This window comes from Pristiophorus japonicus, chromosome 4 (genome assembly GCF_044704955.1).
Source record: "Pristiophorus japonicus isolate sPriJap1 chromosome 4, sPriJap1.hap1, whole genome shotgun sequence".
Taxonomy (NCBI): Eukaryota; Metazoa; Chordata; class Chondrichthyes; family Pristiophoridae; genus Pristiophorus; species Pristiophorus japonicus.
Genome location: NC_091980.1, coordinates 244,258,059 through 244,278,550, shown reverse-complemented (window position 1 = coordinate 244,278,550; position 20,492 = coordinate 244,258,059). Strand labels below are relative to the sequence as shown.

At 40.6% G+C, this 20,492-nt stretch overlaps 1 protein-coding gene across 4 annotated transcripts in view; it reads right to left on the bottom strand.

The window, feature by feature from the left end:
- Nucleotides 1-878: 878 nt before the first annotated feature.
- l2hgdh (L-2-hydroxyglutarate dehydrogenase) overlaps nt 879-20,492 on the bottom strand; it is a 43,683-nt gene continuing 24,069 nt past the window's right edge. For 3 of the 4 annotated variants that reach the window (XM_070879240.1, XM_070879241.1, XM_070879243.1), the window contains 6 exons: nt 19,475-19,637; nt 17,918-17,952; nt 14,150-14,317; nt 7,641-7,798; nt 5,867-5,998; nt 879-1,425 (listed from right to left, as the gene is read on the bottom strand). In XM_070879240.1, coding sequence (XP_070735341.1) covers nt 1,230-1,425; nt 5,867-5,998; nt 7,641-7,798; nt 14,150-14,317; nt 17,918-17,952; nt 19,475-19,637 — 852 coding nt within the window. In that variant the 3' untranslated portion in view covers nt 879-1,229. Of the gene's footprint in view, nt 1,446-5,866; nt 5,999-7,640; nt 7,799-14,149; nt 14,318-17,917; nt 17,953-19,474; nt 19,638-20,492 lie in introns of all 4 variants that reach the window. The other variant, XM_070879242.1, reaches the window with a different exon arrangement.

Below are 20,492 nucleotides of genomic sequence, written 5' to 3'. Positions count from 1 at the left end.
ATCAGCCATTAAATGGTGGAGCAGGCTCGAGGGGCCAAATAGCTGCCTACTTATGTTCTTAGCAGGTTTATCCAGCGAGTAGCTGAATCGTACAGATCGGGATAGTCCCAGGTTTAATTTCCTGCTACGTGCTGTTATTTTACTTCAGCTGGGACATCAGTATGGGTACTACAATTGGCCTCAGTGCACTTGAGCTACAGGGGGGAAATTCCTCAGAGTTCTCACTTTGGATTGCTATTCAGTAACATTTGGCAGATATATATATATATATACACACTATATATATATACACGTGTATGTCAGATGTGGAAAGGAGTGGCTCAGCACTGATGTCCCTATTATCCAGTAGCCTACAAACACTCACCATCAAGACTGATGCATGAATAATTGGTCACTTGGGCAAGGAACTAGGAGGACACACTACAGGTTTGCAATATATTTCAGGAATCAACAGCTTCAAGATAGGAGGAATGAAAATTGGAAACTTAATTTTTTTTTAAAAGAACATACTCTTCATCTCCAAGCTATACTGCATTATAGTTTCTCTGCATTTTCTGTATCTGATGATTATTTATTTTATTAGTGCATAGAATTTACAGCAAAGAAACATGCAATTTGCCCAACGTGTCTATGGCAGTGTTTATGCTCCACACGGGCCACCTCCCACCTTACTTCACCTCACCCTATCAACATACCTTAATTTTTCCCTCGTGTACTTATCTAGCTTCCCCTTTAAAGCATCTATGCTATTCGCTTCAACTACTACTCCATGTGGTAGTGAGTTCCACATTCTCACCACTGAGTAAAGAACAATAAAGTACTTAAAAAATACTCAAATACAGTCAAGTTGTTTGAAGTATGATTCATTTGTGCATCAAATTAATTTTCATACAAGTTTTACAATTATTTCATTTTATAACAGTTTGAGCAGAGTTAAAAAATACAAAATAAATTGTAGCTCTTCATATATTCAAATAAGGTGTGTCTGAACTTGTTTGGAAAAAGGCATCAAATTCAGTTACTAAAATGCATTGCACAGACTTTTGCTTAACAGCCGTCAGATACATTTAAAAAAAAATTATGCTGAGAAAACCATTTTAAATCAAACAAATCTGTAGGTCTCAATGTTGTAGAAGGACATGTAAAGGAAGGATATACTTGCATTGGAGTGCCATATTTTGTAGTGGGTGCAATTTACCAACATTTTATAAAACATAAAAAATGTAACATTACAAATTAAATTTTGTTTCTGCTTCGTCAGCAATGATTTCACCAATAGCTAAGGATGAAGTTGCTGCAGGAGAAGGGGCGTTTCGAACATGAAGAACGCGGCTCCCAATAGCTCCAGAGCCTCCATCAAACACAAAGTCATCCACTAGATTGCCATTTCTGTCCAAGGCTTGGGCTCTTACTCCAGATGGCCCTCTGCAGAAATATAGCATACCCTAGAGGTAATTTAAAGTATAGCAGTATACAAAACAATGATGATAGCTTTAAAATCCTTTTATGTGGAGATTACATTTATTTCCAATTTCAATTATACTGTGTTCTAATCAGTTCATGCATCAGATTATACCAAATTATCTGTCTTCATTTTCTTTTAGCAGAAAGTTGCTGTGAAGTCTGGTTACATACTTTAAATCAGCATTAAGATTTTTTAATCTGAGCTATGACTAGATTTATTAATTCCATACTGTTTACATTGACTCTTGTGAACTAACCAAACAAATCCTGAAAGTATATATGCAGCTACAGATGCTAACAGATGGTAAAGATAATTTCACAAACACTTAAGTCAATATAAAAACAAACATATCAAAAAATTGAATGACATTAACAGTGAACTCCTTCAATGCAATCTTAAGAAACTCAATTTCTTATTTTGTACCTATGGTCTTATTTTTATCCACTTTGCTTTTCTACTGTCCCCTTATAGCTGGGACGATTTGGGTCATACACTCCAAATATAGTTCAATATTATGGTAATAGGCAGACAATGTAATTTGTGAGATGGGAAAATCTCTGAACTTCCCTCTTCTAGAAGTTGCAGTACTCCACTTAATTTAGTGGTACATATGGACAAGAGTAGGCCATTTTGCCCCTCGAGCCTGTTAGGCCATTCAATGAGACCATGGCTAATATGGGACCTAACTCCATATTCGCCTTTGCCCTAGATCCCTTAATACCTTTAGTTAACCAAAATCTATCAATCTCAAATTAAAAATTAATTGACCTAGTATCAACTGCCATTTGCTGAAAAGAGTTCCAAACTTCTACCACCTTTTGCGTGTAAAAATGTTACCTAACTTCACTCCTGAAAAATCTGACTAATTTTTAAGCTAAGTACCCTTGTCCTAAATTCCCCAACCAGCAGAAATAGTTTCTCTCTACCTTATCAGTTCCCCTTAATATCTTGAAAACTTCGATCAAATCACCCCTCCAATCATCTAAATTCCAGGGAATACAACCTTAGTTTGTGTAATCTCCCCTTGTAATTTAACCCTTGGAGTCCAGGTATCACTTCGGTAAATCTATGCTGCACTCCTTTCAAGACCAATATATCCATCCAAAGGTGTGATTCCCAGAACTAAACGGTACTAGTGGGAGGACAGAAGATTGGGAAGCGTTTAAAAGCCAACAAAGAATGACTAAAAAAATGATTAAGAAAGGGAAGATAGACTATGAAAGTAAACTAGCACGAAATATAACAGATAGCAAGAGTTTCTATAGGTATATAAAAAAGGAAAAAAGAGTGGCTAGAGTAAATGTTGGTCCCTTAGAGGACGAAACCAGGGAATTAGTAATGGGGAACATGGAGATGGCAGAAACTCTGAACAAATATTTTGTATCAGTCTTTACGGTAGAGGACACTAACAATATTCCGACAGTGGATATTCAAGGGGCTATAGGGGGTTGGGGGGGGGAGGAATTTAACACAATCACAATCACTAAGGAGGTGGTACTCAGTAAGATAATGGGACTAAAGGCAGATAATTCCCCTGGACCTAATGGCTTGCATCCTAGGGTCTTGAGATGTAGCGGCAGGGATAGTGGATGCATTGGTTGTAATTTACCAAAATTCGGTGGATTCTGTGGAGGTCCCAGCAGATTGGAAAACTGCAAGTGTAATACTTCTATTTAAAAAAAGGAGGCAGACAAAAAGCAGGAAACTATAAACCAGTTAGCCTAACATGTTTGGTTGGGAAGATGTTGGGAGTCCATTATTAAAGCAAGTAGCAGGACATTTGGAAAAGCAAAATTCAGTCAGGCAGAGTCAGCATGGATTTATGAAGAAGTCATGTTTGACAAATTTGTTAGAATTCTTTGAGGATGTAACGAACAGGGTGGATAAAGGGGAACCAGTGGATGTGTATTTGGACTTCCAGAAGGCATTTGACAAGATGCCACATAAAAGGTTACTGCACAAGATAAAAGTTCACGAAGTTGGGGGTAATATATTAACATGGATAGAGAATTGGCTAACGAACAGAAAACAGAGAGTAAGAATAAATGGTTCATTCTCAGGTTGGCAATCAGTAACCAGTGGGGTGCCGCAGGGATCAGTGCTGGGATGCCAACTATTTACAATCTATATTGGAGGAAGGGACTGAGTGTAACGTAGCCAAGTTTGCCAACGATACAAAGATGGGAGGAAAAGCAATGTGTGAGGAGGACACACAAAATCTGCAAAAGGACATAGACAGGCTAAATGAATGGGCAAAAATTTGGCAAATGGAGTATAATGTTGGAAAGTGTGAGGTCATGCACTTTGGCAGAAAAAAAATCAAAGAGCAAGTTGTTATTTAAATGGAGAAAGATTGCAAAGTGCTGAAGTACAGCAGGACCTGGGGGTACTTGTGCATGAAACACAAAAGGTTAGTATGCAGGTACAGCAAGTGATCAGAAAGGCCAATGGAATCTTGGCCTTTATTGCAAAGGGGATGGATTATAAAAGCAGGAAAATCTTGCTACAGCTATACAGGGTATTGGTGAGGCCACACCTGGAATACTGCGTGCAGTTTTGGTTTCCATATTTACGAAAGGATATACTTGCTTTGGAAGCAATTCAGAGAAGGTTCACTAGGTTGATTCCAGAGATGAGGGGGTTGACTTATGGAGGAAAGGTTGAGTAGGTTGGGCCTCTACTCATTGGAATTCAGAAGAATGAGGTGTTAAACATCTAAGATTATGAAGGGGCTTGATAAGGTGGATGCAGAGAGGATGTTTCCACTGATAGGGGAGACTAGAACTAGAGGGCATAATCTTAGAATAAGGGGTCGCCCATTTAAAATTGATGAGGAGAAATTTCTTCTGAGGGTTGTGGATCTGTGGAATTCGCTGCCTCAGAGAGCTGTGGAAGCTGGGACATTGAATAAATTTGAGAGAAATAGGCAGTTTCTTAAACGATAAAGGAATAAGGGGTTATGGAGAGCGGACAGGGAAGTGGACCCGAGTCCATGATCGGATCAGCTATGATCGTATTAAATGGCAGAGCAGGCTCGAGGGGTGGTATGGCCTAGTCCTGCTCCTATTTCTTATGTTCTCCAGGTGTGGTCTAACCAGGGCTTTGCATAGCTGTAGCATTACTTCTATGCCCTTGTATTCTAGTCCTCTAGATATAAAGGCTAGAATTCAGTTAGCCTTTTTGATTATTTTCTGTACCTGTCCATGACATTTTACTGATCTATGTACATGGACCCCAAGTCTCTTTGGACATCCACTGTTTCTAGCATTTCATTATTTAGAAAGTACCCTGTTCTATCCCTTTTAGGTCCAAAGTGGATGACAACACATTTGCCTACATTGAAATATATTTGCCACAATTTTGCCCATTCACTTAATTTATTAATATCTTTGTCATTTTGCGCTTCCATCTACACCAATTAGAATGCCTATCTTTTTGTCATCGGCAAGCTTAGATACATGGCTCTCTATCCCACTGAGGATACCTCTACATTGAGGAGACCAAAACGCAGATTGGGTGATCGATTTGCAAAACACCTCCGTTCAGTCTGCAAGTGTGACCCCAATCTTCCAGTCGCCGATCATTTTAATTCTCCGCCCCACTCCCACTTTGATTTCTCTGTCCTTGGTCTCCTTACATTATTATAATTAAGCTCAATGGAAGCTTGAGGAACACCACCTCATCTTTCGATTAGGCACATTAAAGTGTTCCGGACTCAACATTGTGTTCAACAATTTCAGATCATAACCACTGCTGCCACTTTTTCAGGCAGCAAATGATTCTGCTATTGCCATTTACACCTCCCTTAGAGCCATTTTTTGTTTCTGTACTTGTCCCATTATTATCCCTTTTTGCCTTGAACCATCATCTCTTTTGTCATTTAATCTCTCCTGTGTTCCATCCCATCACCAACTTTCTCTCTTGTTCTTTCCTTTCCTCGCCTCCCCCTTTCCCTGCCTCTGTGCTTGCTTAAAACCTGTTTCATCAAAACTGGAAAAAGTTAGAGATGAAAGTCATTGACCTGAAACGTTAACTCTTTCTCTCTCCACAGATGCTGCCTGACCCGCTGAGTATTTCCAGCATTTTATGTTTTTATTTCAGATTTCCAGCATCCGCAGTATTTTGCTTTTGTCCTGTTGTAGTAATCAATTAAATCTAGCAACAGTTTATTGGTAGATTGCATGATCCCCACCAACATTTTCTATTTTAATTGGAGATTAGTAAAAATTAAAGTCAACATTTTCTCTGACAAATACAAACTGATCTTTGGAGGGATCTAATGGAGTAACAGATAAAATCATTATGGTGGTGGCTGCAAACACAAAGCATCTAGAGAAAAAATGCAAAGTGGAGGTGATAACTGTTGAGTTTCCATGTGCTTCATACGCTCTTGCTACTCACCTCATGACATCATTGACGGTGAGGTCTGGTATGTACCGCTGAAGCTGCTTCACTTGGGCATGGATAAAGATTCCTCTGTACATTTCTTTTACACCAAATGCTACATTTTTCAGCACAAGTTTTTGAACTCCGCTGGTAAAGAGAAGGTGGAGAATTTTTTTCTATGCCTCTGAAAATCTCAAATTAATTTAAGATCCAGATACAAACTGGAACCCACTACCAAACTTTAACGTACTAAGAATTTAATTACTTTTATTAACATAAATGATCAAACCGCTCTAATTTAAAAATGAAATTTTCAAACATCATCATCATCATCATCATAGGCAGTCCCTCAAATCGAGGAAGACTTGCTTTCACTCAGTGAGTTCTCAGGTGACTGAACAGTCCAATAATGGGAATTACAGTCTCTGTCACAGGTGGGACAGACAGTCGTTGAAGGAAAGGGTAGGTGGGACTGGTTTGCCGCACGCTCCTTCCGCTGTCTGCACTGGTTTTCTGCATGCTCTCGGCGACGAGACTCGAGGTGCTCAGCGCCCTCCCGGATGCACTTCCTCCACTTAGGGCGGTCTTCGGCCAGGGATTCCCAGGTGTTGGTGGTGATGTTGCATTTTATCAAGGAGGCACTGAGGTTGTCCTTGAAACATTTCCTCTGCCCACCTGGGGCTCGCTTGCTGTGCAGGAGTTCAGAGTAGAGTGCTTGCTTTGGGAGTCTTGTGTCAGGCATGTGAGCAATGTGGCCCGCCCAACGGAGCTGGTCGAGTGTGGTCAGTACTTCGATGCTGGGGATGTTGGCCTGATCGAGGACGCTAACGTTGGTGCGTCTGTCCTCCCAGTGGATTTGCAGGATCTTGCGGAGACATTGTTGGTGGTATTTCTCCAGCGATTTGAGGTGTCTACTGTATATGGTCCATGTCTCTGAGCCGTACAGGACGGCGTGTATCACTACAGCTCTGTAGACCATGAGCTTGATGGCAGATTTGAAGGCCTGATCTTCGAACATTCTCTTCCTCACTTAAATTACTCTACCTACCCCTTAAACCATGCTGTAAGGACCCACTGCCCATCCCCCACCGGCGGCCTACCTTCCAGGCCGACCTCCTCGCTTCTCGCTCCCCATGGACGACTCAGCTGCTCCAAGCGACCCCCGGTGATCTCAACAGTGGTGAACCTTCGACCAGCTTCAAAAACAGGTTTGAATCTACCTCACGTGCGAGCCTTCCCTCCGGGCCTCCACCCATTGGTGTCATCCAGGCCTCCCTTCATCCATCGGCGGCAACCAGGCCTCCCTTCATCTATCGGCGGCTGGGCCTCCCTTCTCCCATTTCAAACAAGTGTATGTGTAACACCACATAGATCAAAAATAGTTATAGAAGGAAGTATATATAAACTCCAACGTTCTTGAAAGGCAATCCATCTCGTGTTATTCTTATAAAATACAGTTAGCATTCATGGGTGATGCAAGTTTCAGATGTTTATTTTAAAATCACCAATAGACATCATATCAAAGACAGATAACAAATTCTTAAAAGCAGTTTAATTGAAGTGATTAAAAATGTTATTGGAACATGTGTTTTGAACTGCAACAGGATTAATTTTCATCATGAGTAATTTACAGTTTGCAGCTAATGAGTAAGTCGAATAAATAGTTTGCATCCTAAAGAGGATGAACTGAAGATTTAACAGTTTAGTCAATGTTGAAAGTTTTAAAATTAAATACTTCACTAATCTGTTAATATGTTGCAGAGATTCAGGTCTGAAATCTAGTGCATACCTATAGCTTACTGCATCTGTAAAATCATGCAGGTCAAAGTCAAAAACATTGTAACCTTCCCGTTTAAATGCCAAGACTGCATTGGGCCCAAGCCAGACACTACCATTCATTCTGGGTGTAAAGTGCACACCGAGGAAAGGAAACTTTGGGTCTGGGACCTATAAAAAGAAAGAGACACAGTTTAAATGATCATAATACAAATATTCAAATAATTCCATTGAAGAAACATTTTTCATTGATTGTTTAATTAATTACTCAAAAACCAGGAAGGATCAGACACAATTTCTAACAAAAGGCTGTGTTGATTAGATGATGAGCTCAGTGGGATTTGGCCTACTGTATTGCAATGACCATAAGCCAATGATCACAGCCTATCCATAAGCAATACAATCACACCAGCTACTGTTACCATTTATGGAAAGAGAAGCAGTTATCTTAAAGTGCCATTCTACTTGGTTTGCCAAATTACAATGAAATTCTCATAATTGATTTTCTTAATATATACTGGCATTCATGGTGCTGGTATGTTGTACATTTTGCAACACGATGAAGCAACTTACAGCAAAACAAAATAAGCAGAACTTTACCAAAACCAGCATCAGTTCAACATGCTTCCCACTACCTTGCTTTGCACACGCTAATAGTTTAACTGCCTTCATGAGAGGGGAGATAATCAAAAACAATAATAGTTTGGTCAAACTGCAAGACCAACACATTGCAAGTGTGTCAGGTACTAAGATACACAGCAGTATTTTGAACTTTAAACATCTATGTCAAAACAAATTGCACCATTAAGAAAATGAAAAGAAAATTCACTATCAGACAACATTCAAAAATATGTAATCAATTAGACTCATGTATAATGTTACCTGAACCCATTGACTAAATTATTGTAATTCACTCAGCCTTCCATTATCCTCTGTGGACCTTGAAATCTTTGGTGACTGCTCTACAGGGACAAGGGATGAGGTCATTTGCATGGGAAGGGTGAGCATGTTGCATTTGCGAGAACCCCTCAGTAGCACCTGCCTCGATGTGCCCTTGTGAGACAAAGCAGCCCAAAGCCAGTCCCCCTGAGGTGCTCCAAAGCCCAGAGATAAATGTTTTTTTAAAAAAAAAACTTCCAGCAGAGCTCACCTTAGTCTGGTAAAGATCTTTGGCCTTTCTAAAGCCCCTAGTACTCACACCAGTTTTCAATTGGTGAGAGTTCCATGGAGATCTATGTAGGGTATAATGTAACTCATGGTCCGCATGCTCGATACTAGACTCCCAAAACAAGTGCTCTACTCAGAGCTCCAACACAGCAAGCGAGCCCCAGATGGGCAGAAGAAACACTTCAAGGACACCCTCAAAGCCTCCTTGAAAAAGTGCAACATCCCCACCGATACATGGGAATCCCTGGCCCAAGACTGCTCAAAATGGAGGAGAAGCATCCGGTAAGGTGCCGAACACCGAGTCTCTGCGCTGGGAGCACACGGAAACCAAGCGCAAACAGCAGAAGGAGCGCACGACAACCTAAGCACCCCACCCCTGTCCCTCCCATCTGTGAGACTTGTAGGTCCCGCATTGGACTCAGTCACCTGAGAACTCAGTGTGGAAGCAAGTCATCCTCGATGCCGAGGGACTGCCTAAGAAAAAGAATGGGTGGAATTCCTTCAGACACATGGAATCGACATGTAGCAGACAGGAGGAAGATCCGTTCATCTCCACTCCCACTGGAAACCCAGCGTAATCTGGCTCCACCCCAAATTCCAAGCCCAAGTGGAAATCTTCCTTTATGCCCTTTACAAACTTGAGAATTTTTGGGCCTATGTATTCAGTTTACTTTGTTTAACTCCGAGGTATTTGCATTATTTTTCACAAGAACTTTTTCAGCAAATTAGAAGGCAAATTGTTATGACATGAATGATTCTGCTTGGAACTAACCATTCAAGTCTACAATATTGTTTTATTTCATAAAGAAAAAAACATCAGTGTTAACAGCTTTAAATATTAAGTGTTTGTGAAAATGCATTTCAAAATAACTAAAATTTGCCTAAACCATTAAAAATTTTTTGTTCAACAACTTGCATTTAATTAGCGCCTTTAAGGGGCTATAGGGAGGGAGGAACTTAAAATAATCACCATCACTAAAGAAAAATTACTCTGTAAAATAATGGGACTAAAAGTGGACAAGTCACCTGGACCTGATGGCCTGCATCCTAGGGTCTTAAAAGTGGCTGCCGAGATAGTGGATGCATTGGTTGTAATCTACCAAAAACCGCAAATGTAACGCCCCTATTTAAAAAAAGGAGGGAGACAGAAAGCAGGAAACTATAGACCAGTAAGCCCAACATCTGTCGTTGTGAAAATGCTGGAGTCCATTATTAAGGAAGCAGTAGCAGGACATTTGGAAAAGGATAATGTAGTCAAGCAGAGTCAGCATGGTTTTATGAAAGGGAAATCATGTTTGACAAATTTGTTGGAGTTCTTTGAGGATGTAATGAGCAGGGTGGACAAGGGGTAAAACAGTGGATGTGGTGTATTTGGATTTCCAGAAGGCAATCGATAAGGTGTCACATCAAAGATTATTGCACAAGACAAGTGCTCACGGGATTGGGGGTAATATATTAGCATGGATAGAGGATTGGCTAACCAACAGAAAACAGAGTCGGGATCAATGGGTCATTTTCCGGTTGGCAAACAGTAATTAGCAGGGATTGGTGCTGGGGCCTCAACTATTTACGATCTATATTAATAACTTGGATGAAGGGACCGAGTGCAATGTAGCCAAGTTTGTTGATGATACAAAGATGGGTGGGAAAGGAAGTTGTGAGGATGACACAAAAAATTTGCAAAGGGATATAGACAGCTAAGTAAGTGGGCAAACATTTGGCAGTTGGAGTATAATGTGGAAAGTGTGAGGTTATCCACTTGGGCAGGAAAAATAAAAAAACAAATTATTTAAATGGAGAGATTACAAAATGCTGCAGTACAGAGGGACCTGGGGGTCTTTGTGCATGAAACACAAAGTTAGCATGCAGGTACAAGTAATCAGGAAGACAAATGGAATATTGGCCTTTATTGCAAGGGGGATGGAGTATAAAAGCAGAGAAGTCCTGCTACAACCGTACAGGCTTATTGGTGAGGCCACACCTAAAGTACTGCATACAGTTTTGGTCTCCTTATTTAAAAGGAAGGATATATTTGCATTGGAGGCAGTTCAGAGAAGGTTCACTAGGTTGATTCCTGAGATGAAGGGGTTGACTTATGAAGAACGGTTGAGCAGGTTGGGCCTATAGTCATTGGAGTTCAGAAGAATGAGAGGTGATTTTATTGAAACATACAAGATACTGAGGGACTCGACAAGGTAGATGCAGAGAGGATGTTTCCACTTGTGGGGGAATCTAGAACTAGGGGGCATAGTTTAAGAATAAGGGGTCATCCATTTAGAACTGAGATGAGGAGAAATTTCTTGTCCCAGAGAGTCATAAATCTGTGGAATCACAGAGAGCTGTGGAGGCTAGGTCACTGAATATATTTAAGGTGGAGATAGACAGATTTTTGAACAATAAGTGAGTGAAGAGTTATGGGGAGTGGGCAAGGAAGTGGAGCTGAGCCCAAGATCAGATCAGCCTTGATCTTATTAAATGATGGAGCAAGCTCGAGGGACTGAATAGCCTACTCCTGCTCCCATTTCTTATGTTCTTTAATGCAGTGAAACGTCCCAAAGCTTTTCACAGGAGCATTATGAGATTAAAAATTTGACACCGAACCGTAGAAGTAGAAATTAGTGCAGGTGACCAAAAGCTTGGTCAAAGAGATAAGTTTTAAGGAACGTCTTGAAGGAAGAAAGAGGTGTAGAGGGGCAGAGGTTTAGGCAGGGAGTTCTAGACCTTGGGGCCTAAGCAACAGAAAACACAGCCACTAACAGTTGAGTGGTTATAATCAAGGATGCTCAGGAGCGCAGAATTAGAGGAGCCCAGACATCTCGGGGGGTTGTGAAGATGAGAGAGATAGGGAGGCGTGAGGCCATGGAGGGATCTGAAAATAAGGATGAGAATTTTGAAATCGAGGCGTTGCTTAACCGGAAGCCAATGTAGGTCAGTGAGCACAGGGGTAATGGGTGAGTGGGACTTGGTGCGAGTTATGATACAGGCAGCTGAGTTTTGGATCAACTCTAGTTTACGTAGGGTAGAATGTGAGAGGCCAGCTAGGAGTGTGTTGGAATAGTCAAGTCTAGAGGTAACAAAGGCTTGGATGAGGGCTTCAGCAGCGGTTGAGCTGAGGCAAGGTAGAAGACGGGCGATGTCACAGAGGTAGAAATAGGCAGTCTTAGTTGCGCTGCGGATGTGTGGTCGAAAGCGCATTTCAGGGTCAAGTATGACACCAAGGTTGCGAACAGTGTGGTTCAACCTCAGACAGAAGTTGGAGAGGGATAGAGTCAGTGGCTAAGGAACGGAGTTTGTGACGGGGACCGAAAACAATGGATTCAGTCTTCCCAATATTCAACTGGAGAAAATTTCTGCTCATCTCAAACTGGATGTCGGACAAGCAGTCTGACAATTTAGAGACCGTGGAAGGGTCAAGAGAGGTGTTAGTAAGGTAGAGTTGGGTGTCATAAGCGTATATGTGGAAACTGCCACTGTGGTTTCTGATGCCAAGGGACAATATGTAGATGAGAAATAGGAGGGGGCCAAGGATAGATCCTTGGGGGACACCAGAGGTAACTTGCCATTGCAGGTGATTCTATGGCTACGATTAGATAGATAAGAATGGAACCAGGCAAGTGCAGTCCCACCCAGCTGGACAATGGTGGAGCGATGCTGGAGAAAGATAAGAGTGGTGAACCGTGTCAAAGGCTGCAGACAAGTCAATAAGGACGAGGAGGGATAGGTTACCTTTGTCACAGTCACAAAAGAGGTCATTTGTGAATTTGATGAGCCATTTCGGTACTGCGAGAGGCGCGGAAACCAGATGGGAGGGATTCAAACATGTAATTGTGGGAAAGGTGGGCACGGATTGAGAGGCGACAACATGTTCAACGACTTTGGAGAGGAAAGGGAGGTTGGAGATGAGGCGGTAGTTTGCAAGGACGGAGGGGTCGAGGGTTGTTTTTTTTTTTGAGAGGGGTGATGACAGTAGATTTAAGGGACAGTACTTGAGGAGATAGAACCGTTACCAATGTCAGCTCACATGGGAGCCAGAAAAGGAAGTTAAGTGGTCAGCAGTTTGGTGGGAATAGGGTCAAGGGAGCAGGAAGTAGGTCTTATGGACAGGATGAGTTTGGAAAAGTCATGAGTGGAGACCAGAGAGAAGCTGGAGAAAGATGTGAGGTCAGGGCTAAGGCAGGGGGGCTTCCTTCAATGAGGTTTGGCTCTGTTGGCTAGGGGAAGGAAGGGAAGAGGTAGAGGTGGCCGATCGAATGGTCTCAATCTTAGAGATAAAAAAGTCCATGAGCTCCTCACACTTATTGTCGGAGGCGAGGGTGGAGACTGGGGAAGAGGGGTTTAAAAAGATGGTCAGCAGTGAAGAATAGAAGCCGGATTTATCTTTATATTCCAGAATGATTCTGGAATAGTGAGCGATTTTGGCAGACGAGAGCAGGACCCGATAGTGCTTGAAGTGCTCCAGTCACAATATTTTTTATCAGCATTTTAGCATCCAGGATCAAAAATATAAATAGCAAGCCTAAGCTTTTACCACAATAGTCCTTGATTTGGGGCTTTTGCCAGAGCCTTTCTCCCATTTTCCTGTCTTTGTAAACCAATTGCTACAATTCATCGTCTTCCCTAGCCAATAAAGACGGGGCTCTACATTTGAAAATAAAATATTCTCTGATTTATGTTGACAGTCAATATGAAAAATACATAGAATGAATTCAGCAGGCACCAGATTGAAGAACACCATTGAGGAAAACATTGATAATTTTAAGATCATGAATAGTAATCCAAATGAGAAAAATATATAATTTGTACAAGTACATATATTTAATGTGCCAAGAATCATCACTAATGAATAGATTTTTAAAAAAGAGACTATAACAAAGTAGCAGGAATAGACTACAAAATTGAACTAAAGAATGCACCTAAATCAGAAATGGAACTGGGCAAGAAATATCATAATTTAACTCAATTTTTTGACTTCAGCAGAAACTGGAATTGCAACAATTGTTCGAGGGGAATGCATTCTTATCTCACTGAACAAAAACTCATCATAGTGTTCCATTTAGTCAGCTGGACAGAAATTAGTGTTTATATCCAAATGAGGCAAGGGAAACAGAAGAGACATGAAACCTTGGAGCTTCTCTTTCTGGCTAGGATTCCAAAGCTGCTAACTGCTACCCAACCACCCTACCTTTTTTCTCCCTTAACCTCTCCCCACTCCAAACATGTATTTCAATATTTGTACCCAATTATTAAATTCTGCATTCTATTAGAAAGGAAAAACAAGAGATTTTAAAAATATCCAATCGCTTGTGTGGTTGCTCATGGCAAAATAAACTTACCACATACACCCCAAATACTTACAGGATAAATATTGCCTTTGACTAAATAATGCTTTTCTGGTTTTAGCACCAGGTAATCTCCCCGAAATGGCACTATACGTGGTTCGCGACTACAGCCCGATTTCTGCGACAGCCTGTCTGAATAGAGACCTCCACATGTCACAACATAGCTGCATCGTACTGCAGCTCCCTGTTCAAAAAAAAACACACAACCACATACATACCAATTAAATGGAATAAGCATAGATCACGTGATAAAGTGTGTTAGAAATCAAAACAGAAAATGCTGGAAATCTCAGCAGGTAAGGCGGTGTTAGGATTAGCTTTTATTGCCAAACTTTCCCATGTGGTTCTTTTAGTTAGCTTTGAAGTATAAAAGAATATAAATTCTTTAAAAGTGAACACAATTGATTGAGGAAGTGAGCAGCTGTGCCATACAGAGCAGGAAGGTCCCAGCTTTTCATAGAATCATAGAAATTTACAGCACTGAGCCCTGCAGAACCCCACTAGATACAGCCTTCCAGTCACAAAAACATCCATCAACCATTACCCTTTGCTTTCTGCCTCTGTGCCAATTCTGGATCCAACTTGACACTTTGCCCTAGATCCCATGGACTTTTACTTTCGTGACCAGTCTGGCCTGTGGGACCTTATCAAAAGCTTTGCTAAAATCCATATACACTACATCATATGCGGTGCCCTCATCAATCCTCCTGGTTAGCTCCTCGAAAAATTCAATCAAGTTAGTCAGACATGATCTTCCCTTAACAAATCCATGCTGACTGTCCTTGATTAATCCATGTCTTTCCAAATGAAGATTTATCCTATCCCTCAGGATTTTTTCCAATAATTTTCCCACCACTGAGATTAAGCTGACTGGCCTATAATTACTCAATCTATCCCTTTCTAAACAAATGTACAACATTAGCAGTCCTCCAGTCCTCTGGCACCACACCTGTAGCTAGAGAGAGAGAGTGTGTGTGTGTGTGTGTGTGCGTGGTTTATTTAGGTTCAATAGTTTGCTTAGATTCACACATGAGAAATGACCAATTTTGAGAGACACTGGAGAACTGCTGGCACTTAACTCCAGGACTTCGTGGTGTCTCGAATTCTGCCCTATACAAACTCTATTTCAGCCAGAATTTCATTGCCCGCATCCTATTCTATACTAAGTCGTGCTCACCTATCATCCTTTCCTAGACAATTACCACTGGCTTTGCCTCCTCCAGTGCACTGAATTCAAAATTTTTATCCTCGTGTGGAAATCCTTATATGGTCTCAGTTCATCCTACACCTGCAAATATCTACAGCTCCTAGAAACATAGAAAATAGGTGCAGGAGAAAGCCATTCAGCCCTTCGAGCCTGCACCACCATTCAATAAGATTTTGGCTGATCATTCACCTCAGTACCCCTTTCCTGCTTTCTCTCCATACCCCTTGATCACTTTTAGCCGTAAGGGCCATATCTAACTCCCTCTTGAATATATCCAATGAACTGGCATCAACAACTCTCTGCGGAAGGGAATTCCACAGGTTAACAACTCTGAGTGAAGAAGTTTCTCCTCATCTCAGTCCTAAATGGCTTACTCCTTATCCTTAGACTATGTCCCCTGGTTCTGGACTTCCCCAACATCAGGAACATTCTTGCTGTATCTAACTTGTCCAGTCCCATCAGAACTTTGTGTGTTTCAATGAGATCCCCTCTCAACCTTCTAAACTCCAGTGAATACAGGCCCAGTCGATCCAGTCTCTCCTCATATGTCAGTCGGCCATCCCAGGAATCAATCTGGTGAACCTTCGCTGCACTCCCTCAATAGCAAGAACGTCCTTCCTCAGATTAGGAGACCAAAACTGAACACAATATTCCAGGTGAGGCCTTACTAAGGCCCTGTACAACTGCAGTAAGACCTCCCTGCTCTTATACTCAAATCCCCTAGCTATGAAGGCTAACATATCATTTGACTTCTTCACCGCCTGCTGTACCTGCATGCCAACTTTCAATGATGTACCATGACACCCAGGTCTCGTTGCATCTGCCCTTTTCCTAATCTGCCGCCATTCAGATAATATTCTGCCTTCGTGTTTTTTCCACCAAAAGTGGACAACTTCATATTTATCCACATTATACTGCATCTGCCATGCGTTTGCCCACTCACCTAACCTGTCCAAGTCACCCTGCAGCCTCTTAGCATCCTCCTCACAGCTCACACCGCCACCCAGCTTAGTGTCATCTGCAAACTTGGAGATATTACACTCAACTCCTTCATCCAAATCATTAATGTATATTGTAAAGAGCTGGGGTCCCAGCACTGAGCCCTGCGGCACCCCACTAGTCACTGCCAGCTATTCTGAAAAGGACACGTTTATTCCGACTCTCTGCCAACCAGTTCTCTAGCCACGTCAGTACATTACCCCCAATACCATGTGCTTTAATTTTGCACACCAATCCTCGTATGGGACCTTGTGAAAAGCCTTTTGAAAGTCTAAATACACCACTGGTTCTCCCTTGTCCATTCTACTAGTTACATCCTCAAAAAGTTGAAGATTTGTCAAGCATGATTTCCCTTTCATAAATCCACGCTGACTTGGACCGATCCGGTCACTGCTTTCCAAATGCGCTATTTCATCTTTAATAATTGATTCCAACATTTTCCCCATTACTGATGTCAGGTTAACCGGTCTATAATTACCCGTTTTCTCTCTCCCTCCTTTCTTAAAAAGTGGTGTTATGTTAGCTACCTTCCAGTCCATAGGAACTGATCCAGATTTGATAAGACTGTTGGAAAATGATCACCAATGCATCCACTATTTCTAGGGCCACTTCCTTAAGCACTCTTGGATGCAGACTATCAGGCCCTGGGGATTTATCAGCCTTCAATCCCATCAATTTCCCCAACTCAATTTCCCACCTAATAAAGATTTCCTTCAGTTCCTCCTTCTCACTAGTCCCTCGGTCCCCTAGTATTTCCGGAAGGTTATTTGTGTCTTCCTTCGTGAAGACAGAACCAAAGTATTTGTTCAACTGGTCCGCCATTTCTTTGTTCCCCATTATAAATTCATCTGAATCTGACTGCAAGGGACCTATTTTTGACTTCACTAATCAAAAGTTGCAACCTCCTCAAAACCTGCCATTTTGATCTTGCCTTTGGTTACCTCTGTAACTCTATGAAGCAACTTGGAGTGTCCGGCTATGTTAAAGGCGTCATACAAATGTAAGTTACTGTAACCGCTCATAGAAATTCACCAAAAAAGTTTATATGATTTAGGTCATACATGCCTAAATATTTATCAGGAATGCAATATTTTTCAATTTTTATCCACCAGTGTCAGCATGAAGCATTCCCAAGTTGTGTATGCCAAGTATGTAAAGTCGCCTCCATTCTGCCTTAACAAAATTGCTTCAACTCCAACCTCACTTACTACAATATCCATTCTTCTTGCCTTTTGATGCAAGATTGACAACTTGCAATGAATTATGAACAGTTTGATGCTTTGGTCCTCTATTTTCTGAGAATTGGATTGAAACTGCCCTAAATAATTGCACACAGACCATTGCAGCCAGCAGGGGAAGGAGTCTGTACCTAATCATGAGCTGCATTCATATCCAGGTCTCAATGTCCAAAATCATTGTTTTCCCGATCCCCATTTCTCATTTACTTAGAAAACATGCGGTTTGGGTTAACTACTGAAAAATAGCCATGCTTGCTAATTTAAGCTGGGAAATGTACTGCCAGTACCTCATTATTATATCTACCATCTTGCTCAATTTTAGATAATAAAAACTTTTTACCTTCAAACTCCTGATTGTTATTGGATATTTTAGACCTAGAACAAAAAAAAACAATCTCTCAAATAAAAGTATAGGAATAATTGGCTACTTAGGACTATATAAATAATGCTGAACTTCTTGAGTAAGGGTCTTGCAGAGTTATGTAGGCAAAGAGGTAAAGCTTTACAAACAAAAGTTGTGCATCTCAAAGAATAAGCATATCAACTAAAAATAGCTTTAGTACATTTTGTGCTGCAAGTTATACTGATAATCAAGTTAAATGTAAATCATTTAAGATGCATCAAATTGCTAAGCAAGTTTATTTCAAATTTATTTTTGATGATATTATGCTCATCAAGATGAAGAAAATTTATGAAGTATTCTGCTTTTTGAAATATATTCATCCTGATTTCATTTTACACTTTTGGATATCCAATACTTCTGGGTCAGAATTGCACAGAACAGAGGAGATTAAGTTTGCTCTACTTCATCCCATCAGTGCCTAAAACCCACTTTTAAGAGAGTATTCCCTACCGAAATAGTCTGATTTCCACCCCCCACCCCCAACAATTTCCACACCAGACATCCACAGACTGCAGATTTTAATAATAACTTGTGAGCAGTTTTATGCCATCAGTCTGCAGTCACTAGGTTAAGTGTTTAAGTTTGTAAGAAAGTGCAGGCAAGAGCAATTTCATCTCATCAGACACAAAAGGACAGCATGCCAACTTACTGCGTCAGGTGTCCATTTGTCTAAAACATTGCCACACATTTTTTATTAAGTTTTCTCATGTATCAATATTAACTTCCATTTGTGTCTGATATTTTTACATTGCATACAAAGCCAACTTTCTAAATAAATAAACATACTAATACTTAATTTGATTATGAAGCCACTTCAGACAGGAACAATTTCTTCAGAGGCACTTCCATGGTATAATAAATCATAGTGAGATGACATAAATGTCTCCAAAGGCACAGAACCCCAATTCACAAATTTGGTATTCCCTGCCTCTGGAAGCAAAACACTTAAAATATTGGTCACCGAATAGGCCAAGCTCCCAGTCCACCTGTACAAACCAGTAATGAAGTTTATACATTGTTGACCCCATACAGGCCTTCCTCAGGAAGGTCCACAGTCTGAAAGCCATAAAGTCACGAACATGACTTTTAATCAAAACTGCACAATCACAAAATCGTATATGCATTTCAATGTTGCTGTCAGTGCTCTGGATCCACACCACAATGTAAATGGCCAACAATGTGATTCCGAGCATGTTACAACTTGATCATATTATGAAAAAGTGGTTCTCCAATATAAGTGTGGTTTTAGCATCATCAAGAAGCCCTTTAACTGCAGCACAGTTTTTTTTGTAAATTACTATTTTACTGACTTTAGAGAGGATAGTTGAGATAATCAGCATTTCCTTGCCTCAATTGAAGAGGTATACTATTTATTTTAAGAAGTGTAGTAGCTTGCTTTACTTCCATTTTAACAAATGTGCCTAAGTTGTCACAAACCGCAAATAACTTAATCTGTTCAGTGACATGTCATCAGGAATTGTGGGTAGTCCTTACCATCTGTACAGCCTTCAGAACTTTCCTTAGTTATCTGAAAGTCAGTTGCTTCAAACTGCGTTTTTATAATCCCACCCATTTCAGAAAACTCTTTTGCATACGAGAGGGCCACCTCCCTCCAATCTACAATGCCCGTTTGTGGAGAATCCAAAGCCATCAAACCCTACATTACAATAAAAAAATAGAAAGTGTTATACATGAAAATTCAGTACAAATTACCAAAGACTCTTTTTGTGCAACTAACATTGTTCATTCCTTAGTTTATGTACTTTCACAGTAAAATAGATTTCTTCCTTTAAAACAGAGCAGCTTTTTTGTTTGAGCCTGTAAATCATAGGTTAATATTTAATGAAAATATAATTTCAGAAAATGAAATCTGAAATTCAGCAAATTAAAATGTTATATTCAAAGAAACAAATCAAGTCTTTTTCCAAGAATAATTACAATGAGAACACAATATATGAAAACACAAGAGCAAGTATCTGATTGGCCCATGAGCTAAAGCCAACAACTAAGTTTGCTGATGCAGGATTAAAAACATAAGGAAGGTTACTGGAAATTTGGCATTTATCAGGAGATTGATTAGCTTGCTACCGCAGATTATCTGCATATCGAGGTAAAATAAGCCTTTATAGTTATCAAGAAACTATTAAGCTCCAGTGGTTTATGGACATTATCTGCATCATGGCCTCACTGAAGAGGAGTCGGAAGAAATGAAACAAGTATGAGGAACAGTAGGCGGATTTAAAGAAATAAGAGGGGGTAATGGAACCCCTTATGATTGAGGATATTAAGAAATGATAACCAGTAGTTTATCAGCATTATCTATATTATGCTTTCAGGGAACATGAAGGAGGAGAAGAAAATCAAAGTGCGAAGGAGGAAATTGGGAAAGAGGAAATTGACAGGAGAGGAAAGGGAAAGAAGCAGAAGTGATGGAAAGAGGCAGGATAGTGAAGAGGTAGCTTTTGAGGAGGAATGAAAGATATATACTATGCTGAGTGAGGGTGAAGTTAGA